The sequence below is a fragment of the Primulina tabacum genome, chromosome 14 (genome assembly GCF_025594145.1).
Source record: "Primulina tabacum isolate GXHZ01 chromosome 14, ASM2559414v2, whole genome shotgun sequence".
Classification (NCBI taxonomy): Eukaryota; Viridiplantae; Streptophyta; class Magnoliopsida; order Lamiales; family Gesneriaceae; genus Primulina; species Primulina tabacum.
In genome coordinates, this window is record NC_134563.1 from 28,666,830 (window position 1) to 28,685,768 (window position 18,939).

At 33.2% G+C, this 18,939-nt stretch overlaps 2 protein-coding genes across 4 annotated transcripts; one reads left to right on the forward strand and one right to left on the reverse strand.

Moving 5' to 3' along the window:
• Positions 1–1,520: 1,520 nt before the first annotated feature.
• Positions 1,521–5,368, reverse strand: LOC142525415 (E3 ubiquitin-protein ligase AIP2-like). Its single transcript, XM_075629702.1, has 5 exons — positions 5,123–5,368; positions 4,030–4,255; positions 3,379–3,578; positions 2,318–2,533; positions 1,521–1,858 (listed from the first exon to the last, which is right to left on the reverse strand). The coding sequence occupies exons 1-5, from the start codon at positions 5,267–5,269 to the stop codon at positions 1,709–1,711; spliced, it is 939 nt and encodes a 312-aa protein (XP_075485817.1). The 5' UTR covers positions 5,270–5,368; the 3' UTR covers positions 1,521–1,708.
• A 3,320-nt stretch (positions 5,369–8,688) lies between these two features.
• LOC142525130 (fatty-acid-binding protein 2-like) lies at positions 8,689–12,700 on the forward strand. 3 transcript variants are annotated; one of them, XM_075629301.1, is made up of 10 exons: positions 8,689–9,996; positions 10,103–10,334; positions 10,815–10,890; positions 10,980–11,082; positions 11,322–11,390; positions 11,731–11,767; positions 11,852–11,926; positions 12,010–12,061; positions 12,221–12,265; positions 12,338–12,700. In XM_075629301.1, exons 1-10 carry the CDS (start codon positions 9,503–9,505, stop codon positions 12,433–12,435), a joined length of 1,281 nt encoding a protein of 426 aa, XP_075485416.1. In that variant the 5' UTR covers positions 8,689–9,502; the 3' UTR covers positions 12,436–12,700. The 3 variants fall into 3 exon arrangements, with proteins under 3 accessions (XP_075485416.1, XP_075485415.1, XP_075485414.1); XM_075629300.1 differs by having other exon boundaries at positions 8,689–8,802; positions 9,405–9,996; positions 12,221–12,700; XM_075629299.1 differs by having other exon boundaries at positions 8,689–8,802; positions 9,428–9,996; positions 12,221–12,700.
• The last annotated feature ends 6,239 nt before the right edge of the window (positions 12,701–18,939 follow it).

Below are 18,939 nucleotides of genomic sequence, written 5' to 3' on the forward strand. Positions count from 1 at the left end.
GCATCCGAAAGGTTATTTTTTTAGAAAGAGATTTTCGGCTCTTTCCAAGATCAAAGTGTGCTGCTCTCGAAACCTTTTTTTTTTTTTTTTGCAAGAAAAATTAGGCTTGTCTTAATTAATAGTATTGAGTCGATTTTTTCTTTGTGTTTTATCTCTAAGCAAAATATCTTCTAATTTTCTAATGTAAGTTAGAAGATGAACAAGTAATCCGGTAGTGGAACTGATTCGGAGATCGAAGAAAGTTCGTAGAGATTTACAACAAGAACTACGTCCGTTAATACTGGATTAGTTGGAGCCGAGTGAATTATTCACTAAAGTATATCTTCTGAGATCCTATGTATGTTTATGTTTAATTTAAACCATACGAATGTCCAAAATAATATTTGAATATCAAAATAAAATTTTAAAAATTCCGCTGCGCTTTGAACACGAGAAAAACGATTACCCAATAAATTATTTTCACAAAATATTATACCCAATATTTTAAAAAATAAATAAAAGAGTAGAAAATAATTAACAATCCAAATTAAAAACATAACACAACAAAAATACCCTTCAATCTTCATTTTATTTTAAACTACTCAAAATTATCTCCAATAATATCTCATCACTTGTATTGTTTTTTTTATATATCACCATATCTTTAATCAATATCATCCTAGTTCTTGAATTTTTTATATAAAAATAAATTTAATGTAATTTTATAAAATTATAGAACAGTATAATAGATTTGGATATTTGGTGGAATTCTTTTGGTTTCGGATGATCTTAATTGAGAAGAAGAAGAAGAGCGGTTGTTGACTATTTGTCTGAGCTAAATGATTTGCGAATTGTGGCAAATTTAGGGTATGATCAAATGATTGAAATAGACTTCACCAAAAACGATTTTTATTTATTGTGTCCACCACTCAATATATGTAGTAATAGATATTATTAAAATAAAAAATGAATTATTGTTAATTATTTAACTGATACATGTTGAGTTAGAAATTAGAGGAGAAAACTGTTATGGCCTTGCACCAAATTGATATTTAGCACCCAACATCAAAAGAGGGGATTTATTTTTAGATGCCAACAGCAAATGTAACATTAAAAAGTCGGCCATATTATTTCAGGAGTAGGTCTCTCGTCTGACATTCTAACGGTTTTTATTTGTGAAACAAGTCAATTATGCTCATATTTATAATAAAAAGTAATATTTTTAACATAAAAAAAATATTTTTCATGGACGACTTAAATAAAATCTCCGTCGTATAATACTGACCCGTTTCTCACTAGAGTTTTTGTGTTATTTCAAATATTCAGATCATGAACAATTTTGAAAATAAGTATCATTAATTTTTGCCGATGTTTATAGCTCATCTGTTGGTACCAAGATCTTAGTTTTTGGTATCGAGTTCGAAGTTCAATTATAACAATTTGTCCATATTAAAAAAAATAAGAAGCAGCTATACGCAAAATTATGCAAGGCACACGAGTACTAGGCCATGCCAGATAAGGAAAACTAGCAAATGCATGTATTTGGATATTCCGATTTCTCTCTTTAGATCAAATTCCTTTCTGTGATCTGTCATTAATAATATAACCCTGTTCGAATGAGTATATTATTACGATGAAAAACATCAGCATACAACGAAAATAATGATGAATACAGTGGATTCAAATCCACAAGTCACAAACACTGGAATCAAGATCTCACGACTCATTTCTACACGTACATGTATTCACCTCCACGTATGGCATTTGCAGCGCCTTTCCTCTCTTCTTCGGCTTCTTTTTCCCTCTCCTTCCAGCTTTCGTATGCATGATCATCTGTCTTCAGTTCATGCCGACATATTGGACAAGAATTATGTTCATCCTATCATGTCGAAAAATTTCAAGAGTAAGCTCGAAGTTAACTTCTTCAAAGTCAGATATTGAACAATTCCCTGAATTATGTTCATACTATCATGCAAAAAATTTCAACAAACTCGATTGAAATTTAGTCTCTTAGAGGTCGGGATATCAAGGATATAATTGAATACTTCATAGACAAGTTGTTCATTCTATAGAGTCGAAGGTTTCTAAGAAAACATTGAACCGTGGAGAAGCCAGATATTTAGTGGGACATTTAAGGGATGATGATATAATTTTAATTCATATAAAAATATATAAAAAAAAAATATAGTCTAAGAGGAAATTTAAAAGGAGGGGATGACTGCCCCTTTTAGCCCCTCTCATCTGGTACCACCAATACATGGATAAGTCAATCTCAAGTATACTTTCTTCAACTAAGACATCACACTGATAGATAATAGCAACGAGTGACAAAAGATACCAGCCATGGTTTGAGACAAGGAGGATGGAACATGTGCTTGCAGGGTAATTCTTGCATCTGATCTTCAACAACCAAATTTTCTTGGCAAATGGAACATGCAGCATCTTTACCAAGTTTGTTCAAGTTTTCTTCTGTAACTTTAGTAACTGGAAGCTTAGCCACAACTTCCTTGCTGGCAGGTGGGACTCTAGGGCCACCAGAATCGATGTCTAGGATCTTGAACCAAATGAAAATAAGTGAAAAATCATAAGATATGCTGAGTTAACCAAAGAACGTTGTTGTTTTTTTTTTTTTGCAATTCTTAGTTGGTAACAGATTTTATACACCCTGCCTTGAAGAATCTAGCTTGAAATTGTTTAACAAGCAACAAATCTTTCATCTAGTCTAGACAAATTGTAGCGCAATTTGCTGAATGCTATAAATTCTCGTCTGCCCTAAGTCGCAACAACTAAAAAAACAAAGGATCGGTTGATATACAGAAGCTATTTCTATAAAAACAACTTATTAATCTTTCAATGGTTATTCTTAAAAAGAAAGAGGCAGTTTTAATATTTGAAAACAATAATGAAAAACAGCCATTTTATTCTAAAAATTGAAGCGCACGCAGATGCCCAGAAACGACAATCTCCTTTTTTTCCCTCAGAAGAAAAGCCCTTTTTTGGGAAAAAAAGGTGACGTTTTGATGGATAACTTATTTAAATGAGTGAATTCTCGGAAACTGTTTTTAAGCACTTCATTTAAATAAGTTATCCATCAAAACGTCACCTTTTTTTCCCAAAAAAGGGCTTTTCTTCTGAGGGAAAAAAAGGAGATGTGAGTCAGAGTGTCAAGACTAATTCTCAATCCTAATGGAATCAAAGAAACTCATTGGGAACAAAAGATTAGCCTAAATGCGAAATACAAAATCTAACTAATTATGCCAAACTGGTATGGGTAACAGTTATTAGTCATAAGAAAAACAAAACAACGAACAATCTGATTCTTTTGCTGACATCTCCTTAAAATCTGATTTTTCGGTAGGAAAATATATTGGTAGACGAAAGATAAATGGCAAAAGATACCTCTGGGATAATATTATCCAGCCTATCGGCCAGCTCCTGGAGTATGTTGACAGCACCTTCTGTGGTGTTACTACTGCCCAATTGCCCAGAAGATTCACCATGCAACAAGGTAGCAGCTGCGGTAAGCAAATTCGATTGCACTAACCAATCAGGCTGTGGAGGCTCGGGATCTACAGTGAGATGCCCTTCAAAGAGATAACCTGAATCAAGCATTAAAAATTAAATTAACATTCCCTTGAAAAACAATGCACCATAAGAATAAAGCATTTAAAGAGTCTGAAATTTTATTGAATGACTGCACAAAACCACGGTCATAAAGATTATGTAGAACTGAGCCTTTCCAGTACGCAAAAAAAAAAAAAACTATAAATGATATTAATAATGCAGCTCAAATATTTTAAATCATGCACCCACACTCAATGTTTCAATCATTTTATTTTATAGGCAGCAGTCATATAAATCATTTATGCAATTTTCCCCACTCAACAAATTTCTACAATAATTTTCTCCAACTAGAAACACATGGTAATTGAAACCATGAAAACCAATTCCTAGGATCATTAGACGTTCAGTCTTATAAGTTATATGTAATAAATACTTATAACACACCACAACACATTTATAATTATCGGGAAAATGAGATCTTGAAACCTCTATTAATTCTATTTTGTGTATCTCTTAGTTCTTCAGATCCGTTCTGTATTTCACCCAATTGCTCTCGTGCCTGAGTGATGCAACTCTGCAAGTGTTTCTGCTTGGAGTCATCCTTGACCATCTGCTCAGCCTCCTGGAAAAGCCTAAGCCCAGCATTCCAAAATCCAGGGGACGTGTATCTCGCCTTCAAAATAGTCCCAACTCGGCATAGTACTGAATAGAACTGCAAATGAAAAATAAAACAAGTTGATTCCTAGAGAAATGGATACTAATGTTAACTATCAGCATCCAAAAAAGGAATCTAAATGGATAATACACATAAAAACAACTCTGTAAATGAAGGATTGAACGTTTGACACTTTATTAAATGCAATGTCTGATGAAGATAATTGTGTAATTCAAATCCCTTTAAATCATACAGCATCCCCCATAACCATATTATTTTTCACTTTTTCAGTGGGTACAATTGTTACTTCCAATAAGTTCCCACCTAAAACTGCACCAATTAAAAATTACTGAATCGAATAACTCGCGGCTTAGAAGCCAATAATAGGACCAAACACATGTAGTTTTAGTCATACCTTATGCAAATAAAATCCCTCGAATCTTTTTAAATGGCAAAGCAACCCCACAAACCATTGTTGCTCCCAAAAATAAAATTTTAATCTACAAATGAATCTCTTCTAAACGTATACATAAACATTACATTTTGAATAAGGAATTCCAAAGAAATTATGTAAATTATAAATTTAAACTCACGCCGCCACAACATTCATACATGTAAACGAAGATGAAGTCGTCTCATGTTAAACAGCGTGAATTCTTTCCCATCATATCATCAATACAAAAACGAGAATTATGTGACTATTGAACCCAAACCAAAAATGGGCAAGGAGAAAAAAAAAAGACGAAAAATAAAAAAACAGTTCATCCCAATACAACCCAGATGAAGTCAATTCCATAGAACATCTCACAAACACTGGCATATTCAGGGAAACTTTTCATCAACCAGCCATCAAACTCACGAGAGAGAAAACCTTTAATTAATTTTTTTTAAAAAAAATCGAATTTAGGGAAGAAAAAAACATACCAATTCTTGCAGAGAAGGTGAAGCAGATGAATAACGCTGTTGAAGGAGAGATCTGATGTTGGAAACAGATTCCTCGAACATCTGCTTCTTGGCAAGCTGTTTCTGCAGCTCCTGCAGCCTCGATTTCACGCCTTCCTCTTGCTCCATATTCTGTCAAGTTTTTGAAATAAATTTGGATATGTTGGATTTATATGATACGGAAGTCATTGAATGAAGCTGGCTTCTTTAGCAAGTAAAATCATTATTCGGATGGAGAACTTAATTTCAAATAAAGTATTTAATATTTTTTAGCTAAATAATAAAGATTATACGTATATAAACCTTTAAAAACAATTAAAAATATTTTTTATGTTATGACTTGTATATTCAAAATCATCATCTTTACAAAAAAAATTAAATTTTTTTGTATTGTTATGACTTGTATACCCCAAATCATCATTTTATTCAAAGTTGAGTTCAATTGATTTATCATGCGGAGGCGGCAACCCAAATTTGCATGTAATCTTTGGTTTCGATTATAATGTCATTAAGTTCGTGTTTAGACTGATGGATTTAAAATTCATAGATTTCACACATATTTTTGTTGTTTAGATAAGTAAAACTATAAACTTCAAGTTCAATACTTACGTGTTTATATAGTATTTCATATTAGACAAAAAGTTGTGTGAGACGGTCTCATGGATCGTATTTTGTGAAACGGATATCTTATTTGGATCATTCAATGAAAAAGTATAATTTTTTATTGTGAATATCGATAGGATTGACCCGTCTCATATATAAAGTCTCGTGAGACCGTCTCACAAGAGACCTACTCTTCATATTAATCTAAATGGATAATCAATTACATCCAATAATTATGTTAATTGAAATTCATTATAATTTATATTACTGCGTAAATAAATAACGCGTGAATTTAAAATTTCATATATTGTTTCATTATCAACAATAAAACTAATCGAAATATGTGGATTTCAAATTCACCTCAAATGCATCCTAAAATTTTATTTCACGAATTTTTTCGAAAGCGAGCCTTGTGATCATCAATAATCACGGAAGATGCTGATGACTTCGTCGTGGGTTGATATCACAATTATGTGATTGTAACTGAAAGGAATATTTTATTCCTAATCAATTAAGATTCGATTTTTATTTTGCATTTCTAGACTAATTTGAAAGATTTGTTTCCTTAGATATAGATAATCTTATTTTTGGGAATTATTCAATGTAAGTTGGGAACTTATCTATAAGATATAATGTACTAGCTTTGAATTGAGTTTTTATTCCTATTAAACTCTGATTTTCCTTGTTTATAGGCGACATGTATCTATGGAGATTGAGGAAAAAGAAGAAATATATATGTGATCGAATAGTGATAAAATGAGGGAAGAGAACGACGGGAGAAGAGTTGCTTATGGTTACTGGAGTTTTACTGAATCTGATAAAATTCGGTATTGAAGCTTCGCGTAAAGAGTTTGGGTGATTGACTCACATCGTGATCGTGTTGTTGTCTAGTGTTGACAACACTCGAAGAACAACACTGACACAGAGTGTTGATCGAAGAGTGATTCTGTTTGGCTTTATGCAACACGTTCTGTTTTTATGCATCTAGTTTTTAGTATTGATTTATTTTGATGTATTTTGCTTTCTGTGAGTGTCAAGAAATTTAGATTTGTTAGCCTCACTAGTATTGGTTTATTAAAACAGGTTACATAATTTTCTAGTGATTTTTCTTGTCATGAGGCATCGCACAAGTATTTCGTACTTGTGCTTGATTTAAATAAATGATGTTCATTTATTAAGCTTCACGTGTGTGTTAAATATTAATTTTCGCTGCAGTGTTGGTGTTGACAACACCGAGCACAACACCAAATTCTAATATACTAGTTTACAATTATTTCCTGTAAATTTATGAGCAACAACCCTTTCAGTAACTATAATCAGGTATATGATGATATTGTTTACATAATTACATCTTAAGATTATTATACAGGACATCCTAATAAAACGAATTCTGCCTTATTTGAATCCGTTCTAAATCCCATAGCCAATGGACCCGAGAGGATTTGTCTAAACAAAAATTGAGAATTAAAAATTATTGGTATTACTCCATATTTTCCTTTAGATTTTGTTAACGTCAAATCCAAGATTCATGCTTAAGTGAAGATTAGATAAGAAAGTTATCCTTGCTTTTTAAAATTCTTCTATAAATTCAGAATAATGAAACCTAATTTCATCTCAATACTCAACCGGCCTTCAAATAATTGAAACCTTTTTTTCTTTACTTTTTTTCTCAATTGTAAACCTTTATGCCTCTCTTCTCTTGGAAAATCTGATGAAAACTTTAAGGTATAGTTTGGTACATGAGATAAGAGAGAGATTGATAAATAATCTTCCTTATCTCATGTTTGGTATCTTTTTAGTCATGGGCTCGTGATAAATAATTTTATATTGGGATAAAATATCCCTTTTATGAGATGTGATAATTTTAATCTAATGATAAAAACACCACAAATAACTTAATTGCCCTTAATATATAAAAATTCTAAACCCTATTGTTCTCTCATTTCACTTGTAAGTAGAAATTAAAATAAAAATAAATGTTTTTATTTATTTTTATATATTATATAATATGATAATTATATAAATGAACTCGAGATAATTATATAAATGATTTGTATAAATCTCAATAAAATTATTAGTATCACTCGATTAACCTTAAAATTTTATATTTGAATTGACTCACAAAATTAAAGGCTCAATTATCATATTATATAATAAATAAAATTAGGTAAAAAAAAAATAAATCATGCAAGCACTGTCGGCGCATGAACATATAAGAAATATGTACTCAGGTAACAACATTGAAATTATAAAATTTATTATGATAAGGTTAATTTTGTCATTACAATCTAATATATAAATTTAATCACTCCTATTAAAATCATACCAAACATTAAATATAATATCCTACAACTTATTTATCATTAACTTATCATTATATTATATATCACATGTTTATCCTATTATGTGTACCAAACTATGCCTAAATGTACAGTGAAAGAGGTAACCCTATTTATCAATTTGTTAAAACATTTGTTTCTTTGTGGCAAATGTTTGCTTTGAACTATGAGATTCATATCAATTAGGTTTTAATTGTTGTGAGAAAGCCATCCAAACGAAATCGTAGTTGTCAAAAAAAGACCAACTGTCGAGCCGACTTGCAACCCACCATGACTAGTTGAACGAGCTTACTTGCAACATGAAGAAAAAAAGAAACATTGCTTCTATTTTATTTATTTTTATAAATAAAATGGAACATTATAGGTCCGACAAGCGTTGGACGTTACATGAGATTAATAATAAAAAAAATGATCCTTTAATAGAACATAACAGAATTGACACGTGGTCTAATAACAAGTAGAACACGTTTTTGGTTTTACCCAAAAAAATAACAAATAGTTGCCAACACGTTGTTAACCAGCGTGAAAGTGCGACTTGTCCAAGGAAGTCTTTTTGGAAATGTACGAAGTATATAACCTCGTTTCGTGAACGTCCCATTAGAAGAATATTCTTTTTCCAGTTCAATTTTCTTGATGAAACTTTTAGATTTGCCTGAGAAATCTTTGTTAAAAGCATATCGAAGTTCTTTTCCCGTATTCAGTTCTTTACCTTTTTCACAGGTTTGTTCCGTTTTTTTTTCCTTTTTGTTACGTTTTGCTTTAATCCGTACATAGTTTGATTGTTTGGATGATGAAATGGCATGCTTCATCGTGAACCATTCCAAGATTTTTCTATTGTTCAAGATTGCGATGTATTAGAGCGGGAATGGCGGTTCATTGTTAAGGTTTCCTGGTGGGATTTTGCATTCTTCTAGTATTTGTGAATTGATCCAAGAATATTGATCAATGCGACAGAGTTGTGCTTTTAATTTGCTTGTCTAGGTTGAGTTTTTTTTTATGTTGTTTTTAATTCGAGAGTAATTAAAATTTTATTCAACCTTCAACTTTGTAGTTCTCTTTGTAATCTGAAAAGGTACTCTTAAGATTTGTTTTTCTAACCTTAGAAATATAATCTAACGTATGGTACGAATTCTTTTAGGGTTAGTTGTTTTGCTAATCTTGTTGCAACATTTGATCTTGAATTTTGATCTTTTTGGTTTCTGGGATTTTTTTAGTCCGAGTTGTTGTAGGCATTTCTTATTTTCTCCATCGAATAATCTACTTTTGCATTTTTTGTTTGAAATTACTAAATATTCTGTTAGTTCTCGTATGAAATTAAGCAGGTTTCAATATGTTTGTGGTGTAGCTAAACTATACGAAGAGATAGTTGTCACACGGTTTCCTTCATTGTGTAAAAAATCAAGTGGTGGTTGCCTTGGATATGAGGAACAACTTTTTGTTCTTCATTGACCAGGATGGCGGGTCATCTGACATTTTTTCGACGAATCTCCTTATGCCACATGGTTCAAGGTGTCATTGGCTCTCTCATATTGCTTCATTCGTTGACAGTTCAAGATGTCTTTATCTACATGGAAGTGTTGTTCTTCAAGAGGCTTTTAATTGTATGTCAAAATTTTCTGGTGCTCTAGTGTTATGGCTTGCGACAGGGTCGAATACCAGCAATTCCAAACTACAGGGTGATCATATTGGTTCCAATTCCAGCAATAGTAAATCTTATACACATGTAAAGCATATTTCTTCAGTAAGACGGGAATTAACGGGATTTTGGTGGAAGGCGAGGTCTAGAAGGAAAACTTCCATTTTCAGAAAGATATCGAGTTTTACCCTGAAGCAATTGTATAGAGAAACTGAACGGATTCAGTCATTTCCATTGATTTCATTAGCTGCCATGTTGGTACCACCATTCACAAACGTGTAGGTGCAGTTGTTTTATCTTCTTTATTAACGATTATTGCGGTACATTTTTTTGCTTCTTTCATATTTGGTTTTTTATTTTACCTCTTCATTTTGTTTTTCTCAGCGCTACAAATGCACTAGCTTTTCCACTAGAAACAAGCTCTATGGAGACACTGACGACTATAGATCAAAAGCCCTGTGAGATTATAATTGGAGGATGCGGACCCTTCAATGATCTTTATCTCCAGAGTTTAGCTTTTTCTAAGAATGCAGTTGAGCCCAGAACAGGCATCGAATTCCCCACCATGTTGGACAGCAGAATGAATGGAGAAAGGGATTCCAATTTCAATCCAGAGGTATGTACATCATATCTAAATCTTTTGGCCAAAGGTTTCAGTTTTCTTGCTTCTATTTTCTAATTTAGTAGTTGGCTATGACTCTAACAAGAGATGCAGTGCAGTGCATCAATTATTTGTGATCTAAAATAACTTTGATACTCTTTCCCTATATGGGGTAGTGCAATAAAAAAATATAAGAACTTGTGAGTGCGGCATATAAATTTTACTTTTTCGAATAATAAAAAGCAAATGGAAATGTTTTCTCCTAAGTAAGATGGTTTTAATTTTACTTTTTCGAATGCATGATAATCACAAACAAATGGAAATGTTTTTTCCTAATTAAGATGGTTTTTACCCTTATGATTTTTATCTGCCAATCCTAATGCTGACTAGATGGAAAGAGCAGTATGCTTAATTTAATATTAAGCCATCCTTTCACATTTGCCTTTGGATTTCTGTTATGGTTAATGCTTGCTGACAATGTTGCCTAATTTTCAGGTCCTTGTTGGAACTGGATCTAGAATCATGACAATCATCAGAATTAAATCCCTAAATATATATGCATTTGGCTTTTGTAAGTGCTTGACCAGCTTTTGTAACCTTTAAAAATATTTTATTGCATCAAGTTCCTATGTTACTAGCTCATAGTGCCTCTCCCAACAGATGTTCATCCGTTTGACATTTGTGAGAAATTGGGGCCAAAGTATGCTTGCATTCCAGAATATGAGTTGAACAAGCGCCGGGATTTTTATCAGGATCTTCTTAGGTTTGTCGTAACTTTTACTGAATTATCTTATGATTTTTTTACCCGCACACACATACTGTGACTCGATTCTAGAAACCAAGTCCTATCAACCTGATTGTCCAAACATTTGACTAATTAATTGGCATGCACTGAATTGTTGTTTGATTGAGGAGATGAGGTGCCTCTGCCTTTGACAAACTGTTTGTGAATTGAAAGTTTCTTGGAACACTTCTCGTCAATATTTGGGCGATGTGCTGCAGGGAAGATATCAACATGACACTTAGACTTGTCGTCAGTTGCAATGGAATCAAAATCAATGCTGTGAAAGAGTAAGTTATGCGTTGCTCAAGCATTCTCATTTAAAAGATAATGATACTTGGATTGGCTGTGGGTAACATTTATTAGCTCTAAAACATCCTCGAATGGAGAAACTTTACTATTTTTTCAATTTTCTGATATTCTCCCTATACATCTGAAAACAGCTATAAAGAGATTTGCCTGTGGAGAAATGTTATATTCTAAAAAATGCCCACTTATGAAGTCTCAAGGGGCAAAACTTACGTGATTGCATCAACACTGGTTTAAAGAGAATGAGAGAAGGCATATATGCATATGTAACTATAACCTACAAATGTTTCTGATTCATTTTTTCCAATTCTTTTTTGTTAGTGCTTTTGAAAAGTCTCTCCGAGCTCGATTGACAAAAGTAAGTACTTTTAGACTTTTACCTGTTATCTGTTGTAGCGTTTCCTCAAATTATTGGGACTGACATTTTTGTTTACTGATTTAGACAAACCCTAACGCTGACTTTCGTTGCATAGATGCCTTTGGTTCATTATTTTCACAAGACATTCCCTTAAACATGGTAAAGATCAAAATTTGATCTTTTAGTTTCTTATCTTATGCTCCATTCAGAGATACATTTCTGATTACATTCAAAATATTCAGGGAACAATAATTGATTTCAGGCGTACAGCTGATGGACATATAATTACTGAAGGTAAGAGGCAATAAGAACTGCAATGTTCTGCTATACTTGTAGTGGCCATCTTGCCCAACCTTTTGTGTTTTGGCGAATGCGATACAATTAATTAAGACCTTAAAATATAGAAGAAACAGTCTTCCAATTTTACGCGTAATCTCTTTTTTGTTTGTGCAGTTGGAGGAAATCACATTGGAGCAGTCCAAAGCAAAGATTTGTGCAGTAAGTCGAACTCCGCTATCTCTACTTTCTTGTTTATCATTATTTTACAGTCCGATATATTTCTTGTTACAGGGGCTTTTTTCGATATGTACATCGGCGATATACCGGTGTGCAAGCAAACAAAAGAAGAGATAGGGAAAAACGTGGCCAATATGATGAGGAAATGCTGAAGCAACTTTCTTAGGAACACTTTATTGATACATTGGTGCTCCCACTTGTAGAGATCTGTTCCATATAAATGCTATAGCAGAAGTTGGACTGGTGGTTTGAATATTTGACAAATCCCCAGACTATTACATCCGAGGTGTTTACTGTTTAATGTATTTTCCTATAAATGATTTTTTTTTAGGTAGACCAATGTTCTGGGAGCATGTCTTAAGTATATTTATAATATTATTTTCTGTGTATTTTTGCTTAAATTAAAAGTTTTTTGTGCTTCTGGTTGTTTTTAAAACATGTGCGTGAGTTGTACGTGGAACATGTATTATTAGAAAAGAAGGAAAAAATTCAAGTGGATCAATCGGTATCAAATTATGTTGTTTTAAAAAAGAAAAAATTTGTATGAGACGGTCTCACGAGTCATATTTTTTGTGAGACAGATTTCTTATTTGGGTCATGCATGAAAAAATATTATTTTTTACGCTAAGAGTATTATTTTTTATTGTGAATATCGGTAAAATTGACCCGTCTCACAGATAAAATTCGTGAGACCGTCTCACAGATAAAATTCGTGAGACCGTTTCACAAGAGATCTACTCTTCTCTATACTACTTGATCATTTTCTCTACCAGTAGGTGTTGTTCCCCCTTTTGATCGTATTTGAACTTCTAATTTCAATGATACAGAATATTATCATGTGGATACTTTGTCTACTTCACTTCGATTAAATCAACGGTAGACATCGAATATAATACTATGACATGCATCGTCATAGCATACATGCCCTGTACGTGAATTTGACAACGTTTAACATGGACTACTGAAAACCATAATGACAACCAACATACAAGAACAAGAGGTTTTCGACCATAAGAAATGTAGACAGCCAAAATCACATTCAGTTGCAGAAACATAAAATACAAAAAAAAAAAAAAAAAACCCAAAGATATTAAATAAGTTTACATAACATTCCTAATAATAACAATAAATAGATATATAAATGTTTAAATATCTTAGTTTATGTAACGTCTTAATGTCAACGTACGTAAACCAAATGTATGTAAACGATTTAAATTGCTTATTTGCTTTGTTTAATTGGTTTTAAATACTTATGATATGATCGATTAGGGGAATCATCGTTGAGCTACTACAGTTCGGTTTTTGAAATATTGAACTCCGATAAATTAAATCGAGTTTGGTTTTCAAACCAAGCGGAAGACACTTGAAATAATTTTTCGTAGAAATCGATTAAACATTTGGTAAAGCATTTAAAATATATGTAAGTTGAATTAGTAAAAAATAATTTGGTTGAAGCATTTTATCAAACATTTGCTATGCAATAATTTTGTATTTGAAGAACACATAAAATGCTTCAACAATGCATCCTTAAAATAATGAAAATGATAAGTAAATGCAATAAACAAATAGACACGAATTTGTTTATGGATGTTCGAAGACTTCAAATGCTCCTACGTCACCCCTTCTTCCCCTTGGGAATGATTCACTAGAACACTTTGATTTATACAACTACTTGTACAAACCCATTCAGCTAAGACTTACGCTACTGCCTAACTGAACTCCTAGCACTCAAGATTGTAGGCAGCACCTCACAATCAGCATATTGTTTAATGTCTCATATGCAAAGACTACAAACACAATGCTTTACATCTTTGTGTAAAGACTCATTCAACTAATATTTGAAGTTCAACTCTCTTATATATGTGTGAGTGATTGTGTTTGAAGAATTTATCATTTACAGTGTACATCTCAAATGTATCCTTACACAAGGATTTGTGCTCTCAACTAGCTGATTTCTTCATGCTAACTGCTCATGCTTTGAATCCCATTCAAAAGCTCTTGTTTGATCTTCTAGATGTTGTATTTATATGCCCCAACAATGATATATACGTTACACAAGAATATGACCGTTTGGAAAGTTTCTGTACTGTTTCTGAGATTGCAACGGTCAAATTCACCTTGTTGGAATTTTTCCCAACTGGTCAACTCAACTGGTAGTTCAGCTCAACTGGTCAGCAGCTGGTTCAGTTCAGTTGGTCAGTTGTTGGTTCGGTTCAGTTTAGCTAGTCAGCAGCTGGTTCAGTTCAGTTCAGCTAGTATGCTGAAATCAGCCTAGCTGATTTCAGTTTGTGAAAAACCAGTAACTTCATCATCATTTATCAGCATCTTAAGCTTCGATTCGGACTTTGACTTCTGAAGATAATTTGTAGATCTTTGTCTTAACTTTCCAACGCATACTGAATCGATTAATTCTAATAAACGAGTTGAGAGATATGGCCAAAGTACCGCAACTGCTCATTCCTAATTGATTGTTGTTTTCATGCAATCGGTTCGGTAATTGAGCGATCAGTTAGACCTTGATAACATCCAAATTTGTCCAATTGACATGAAATACGACTTGTTCCAAATTGAGTTTTCTAATCAGATAAGTTAGCGGATTATCATTTGGATCATCCAGTTTAGAGGTATGATCAAAATACCGAAGCTTGCCAGAAATTTAGTTTATGTAGAATTCAGTTTCAGCTTGCTTCTTGTTTTAATAACTTCACACTTGAGTAAATATGTTAGAAACACAACAAGTTTTGTAACATCAAAATCAAGATTGCGAACATGAAATATTTCAACAACTTACATGATGCATATTATATGAGTAAAGGCCCAATTGAATGAGTAAATAATTATATGATATTATTTCATGTGAATTGAAGATATTATCGAAATATTCAATAATAGACTGGGGAAAGGAGACCGGGAACGACCAAGATAAAATAAATATTTTTCAATAAATATTTTCAAGGTTTATTAATATGATTAAATATTATTAAATTTTTCTAAAAATGGTAGAGTTCAAATTATTTTACGAGACGAGCTTGATTTTATCCGGGAAGCCGGTTTTGGGCAAACGAAGAACTTTTAAAAGATCAAAATATTATTTTTGAAAATTAATTTTTATAAACTTTTATTTTTCAATTAGATCGATGTTATTGGGTCTAATTTACCTAAGATTACTAGGCCTAATTGCTTCTAAAAACAAAGGCCCAAAATCTAAGCTCATTAACATGGAAATTTTAAATCTATAAAATAGAAATCCTAGAGTTTTTCTAAGCACATTCAGCCGAAAATTCACACACACCACACACACAAGAATTTGAAACCTTGAGGAGGAGAAAATAAGGATTCTTTGTCGCTCGTTCGTCCTTCTTCGCTCCCCACGCTAATATCGTATATTCGAGTGTTTTAAAACGCAAAGGAGCGTTTCTAAATTACTTTGATGCATCATTCAAACCATATTATGCTTTTTTTTTATTATTTTTGCATGAAAAATATTGAAGCATGAACCGTTTAATGATTGAACAAATATTTTCAAAGTTTCGATGATTTTACGTTTGTTTGAAAAACGTTTGAATTTCAAGGACATGCTGGCAGTAGAATGTGTTTAAAGGCTAGGAAAAGAGTCGTTAAGAGACAACACGAAGGCTGTAATCGAGTTGGATAAGGATGGAAGAGACCTAGGGTTTGCTAGGGTTTATTGGGCTCGCATGACTTCAAGGCCACAACTAGGAGGGGTGATGCACCAAGGCTCGGCCATGGCTGGTCAGGGGCTCGGTGTGGGAGGTGACTTGTGCTAGGAAGAGTCATAGCATGGCTAGGACTCAATAGCAACGGGTAGGGATGAGTCCTTCACCGCAAGTAGGGATGGCAACTTTCCCCGCGGGTTTGGGGCCCTGCGGGGAAAACCCGAAATGGGGATGGAGATCCCCGATTTTTTCGGGTTCGGATTCGGGTTCGGGGATTTTTTTAAATCTCCGATGTAATTTGAGACGGGTATGAGATTACTAGCCCCATCCCCAAAATCCCCGAATCCGTCCCGAAAATAATATCGATAATAAAATAATAGTATTATTAATATTAATAATATAATAATAATATATTTTTTTTAAATATTAATAATCTTATTATTATTAATATTGGTATTGATATTAATATGAATATTATCTCTAATAATAATAGATAATAATAAGTTTTGGTTTGAGAAAATCTCTGAATTCGTTATCGTCTTGCAATATTAATATTTTTGAAACGGGGATGGAGGCGGGGATGGGAAGTTGATCCCCTAAGTTTCGGGTTTGGGGATTCCCCGAACCCGAAAAAACGGGGATTGGGACGGGTATGGGGGTGGGGATGGAATTCGGAGATGGGGATGGGAAAGGCAAACCCGCCCCCGCCCCGGCCCATTGTCATCCCTAACCGCAAGGGCTCTTCCCATGCACGCATAGGTGCGACTTTAGAGGGAACGGTTCGTGTCTTGGTTGGGGTGGTCTAGGCTTGTCCAGTAGGGTCTAAGGCCGAGGCGGCTTGGTCCAAGATGGCTTGATGATAGTAGGAGAGACTCGCGCTACTAAGGAGTTGATCGCGCATGGGCTCTTGCGTGGGCTAGGTATGCTGGTCCAGAAGGGTTCAACGAGGGTCTAGAAAGGTCAGGGCTTGGTCTGGGCGAAGGTGGCTTGGCCATGGTTCGATGGATTTGGGTCGTGGCTCGATGGGGGCGAGTTAGGGTTCAAATTTTCGAGTTTAATGGGAAAAGGTTCGAACCATGGTCCATGGGGGTCGGTTCTGGTTCACGAGGGTTGTTTAGGTATGAAAAGTTTTTTGTTTAAAGTTTCGAAAGAAAATATTTAAATTTGAATTAATTCGAGAATTAAATGCTTCACGAATTAGTAATTAAATAATTAAATCGAAATCATCGAGTTTACGTTAAATAAAATATTAGAATTCAAATTTAAGTTTAAATAATTATTTGGGCTAGTCTTGAGTAAATAAAAGTGAGAGAAGGTCTAAATCGAGAAATTTTAAGTCCAAGGGCAAAACAGTCATTTTACATCTGGGTAATACGAAAAGGGTTTGCAGTGTCCCGAGGGATCATAATTCATGCTAAATGATATTTAAAACGTTTATGATGAAAATACGAGATTTTATGATTTATGGTAAAACTGTGAAATTTTTATTATTAAATGCTATTTTTCAAATGTGGAAAGAACACGGCATTTTATGATTAAAAAGAAAAATATTTTGAATGATGTGAATTGACTCTGACATAAAGGATATGATATATGATTTTGGGAAAATCGTGAGGGAGAAGGCCTCAGAGCGAGCCCGTTTACAGGAAAAAACCCCAGATAGAGCCCAACAATCGTATTTCCATTTTACGTCGGCGTCTAGTGCCTGTCCCCATGCACAATGGTGAGCTAAGACTGATCAGTTGACCAGAGGATAAAGCTAGTCACTTTCAAGGATCAAACTTCACCCAAAATGATAAACAATTGAAAGCTTTACGATTTGACGATTTATGATTTATTCATGCTTACAAGTTTATTTTTAAAAAAGTATGATTTTAATGCATGTGCATGTATATATATTATTTGCTACTCTTGTTTAGAACGTGTTGAGTCATTAGACTCATTAGGTTTGAATGGTGCAGGTGATGATGATATTGAGGAAGGTGCTGACGCTTGAGTGGATCGAGTCCGGCAATACACTTCCGAGGGACTTTATTTTCCGCATTAGCTTGATAGTCAAAGTTTTAAGGATTTTGTTAATGATTTAATTAGAGATTTTTATGATTTATTTTGAAGTTAGTTTGATAATGTTAAATGTTGAACTTGAATGTTGTTAATTCACGATTTAGGGATTTTTATGCACTTGAGATTTTAAATGTTAAATTATTTTGATTTATGGAAATGCTAAGTTATTTTAAATGGTGAATTTCGAAAGTATGTATGAAAAAAATAGAATTTAAAGTTTAAAATTAAAGGACGTTTCAGTTTACAATTAACCAACGTGAGCCATATGAGACACAATTGAATTATAGAAACAACAGCATTTTCCTTCAAAAGAAGTAGAGAAGATGGCAAGTCAAATTTGTTACTTTGGCCGACGACTGCAACTTTCTTTCTTCCAACTGAAATATCAGTTTCATGAGAAAAGCTCCAGATAACTTGTTTCCTCACTAAAAAAAAAAATTAAATTCTCTTTTAGAATTAACTTTTTGTACCATCAAGTATTGTGCAGGAAGTTCGAGATAGATGTTTCTTTACAAAAAAAAAAAAAAAAAAAAAAAAAAAAAAAAAAAACAAGATGTTTCTTCTACTTCAAACTCATCTTCTCGTGCTATCAAGCATTGTACAAGTATATATATATGAATGTGTATATCCGTATAATGCATCAATAGTTCCCCTTTTAAGGTGCAAGGGACAAACAAAGAACCGAGCAAAGGGGCCTAAAAAATTCTGTGTAGATGTTAGGTTAGGTATAATTACAAGCCTAAATAGTTTTTTTTTTTTAAATATAATCAACGACTAACCAACTTAAACAAAAGACCCAAAAATATCTTTGGGCTTTTTTTAAAACCCTAGAATATTAAATGTGGTTCAAATTTTGTCAAAGACGCCAAAGGGACAAACGATAAAAAAAGAATGTATGATTTATTTCTCTATAAA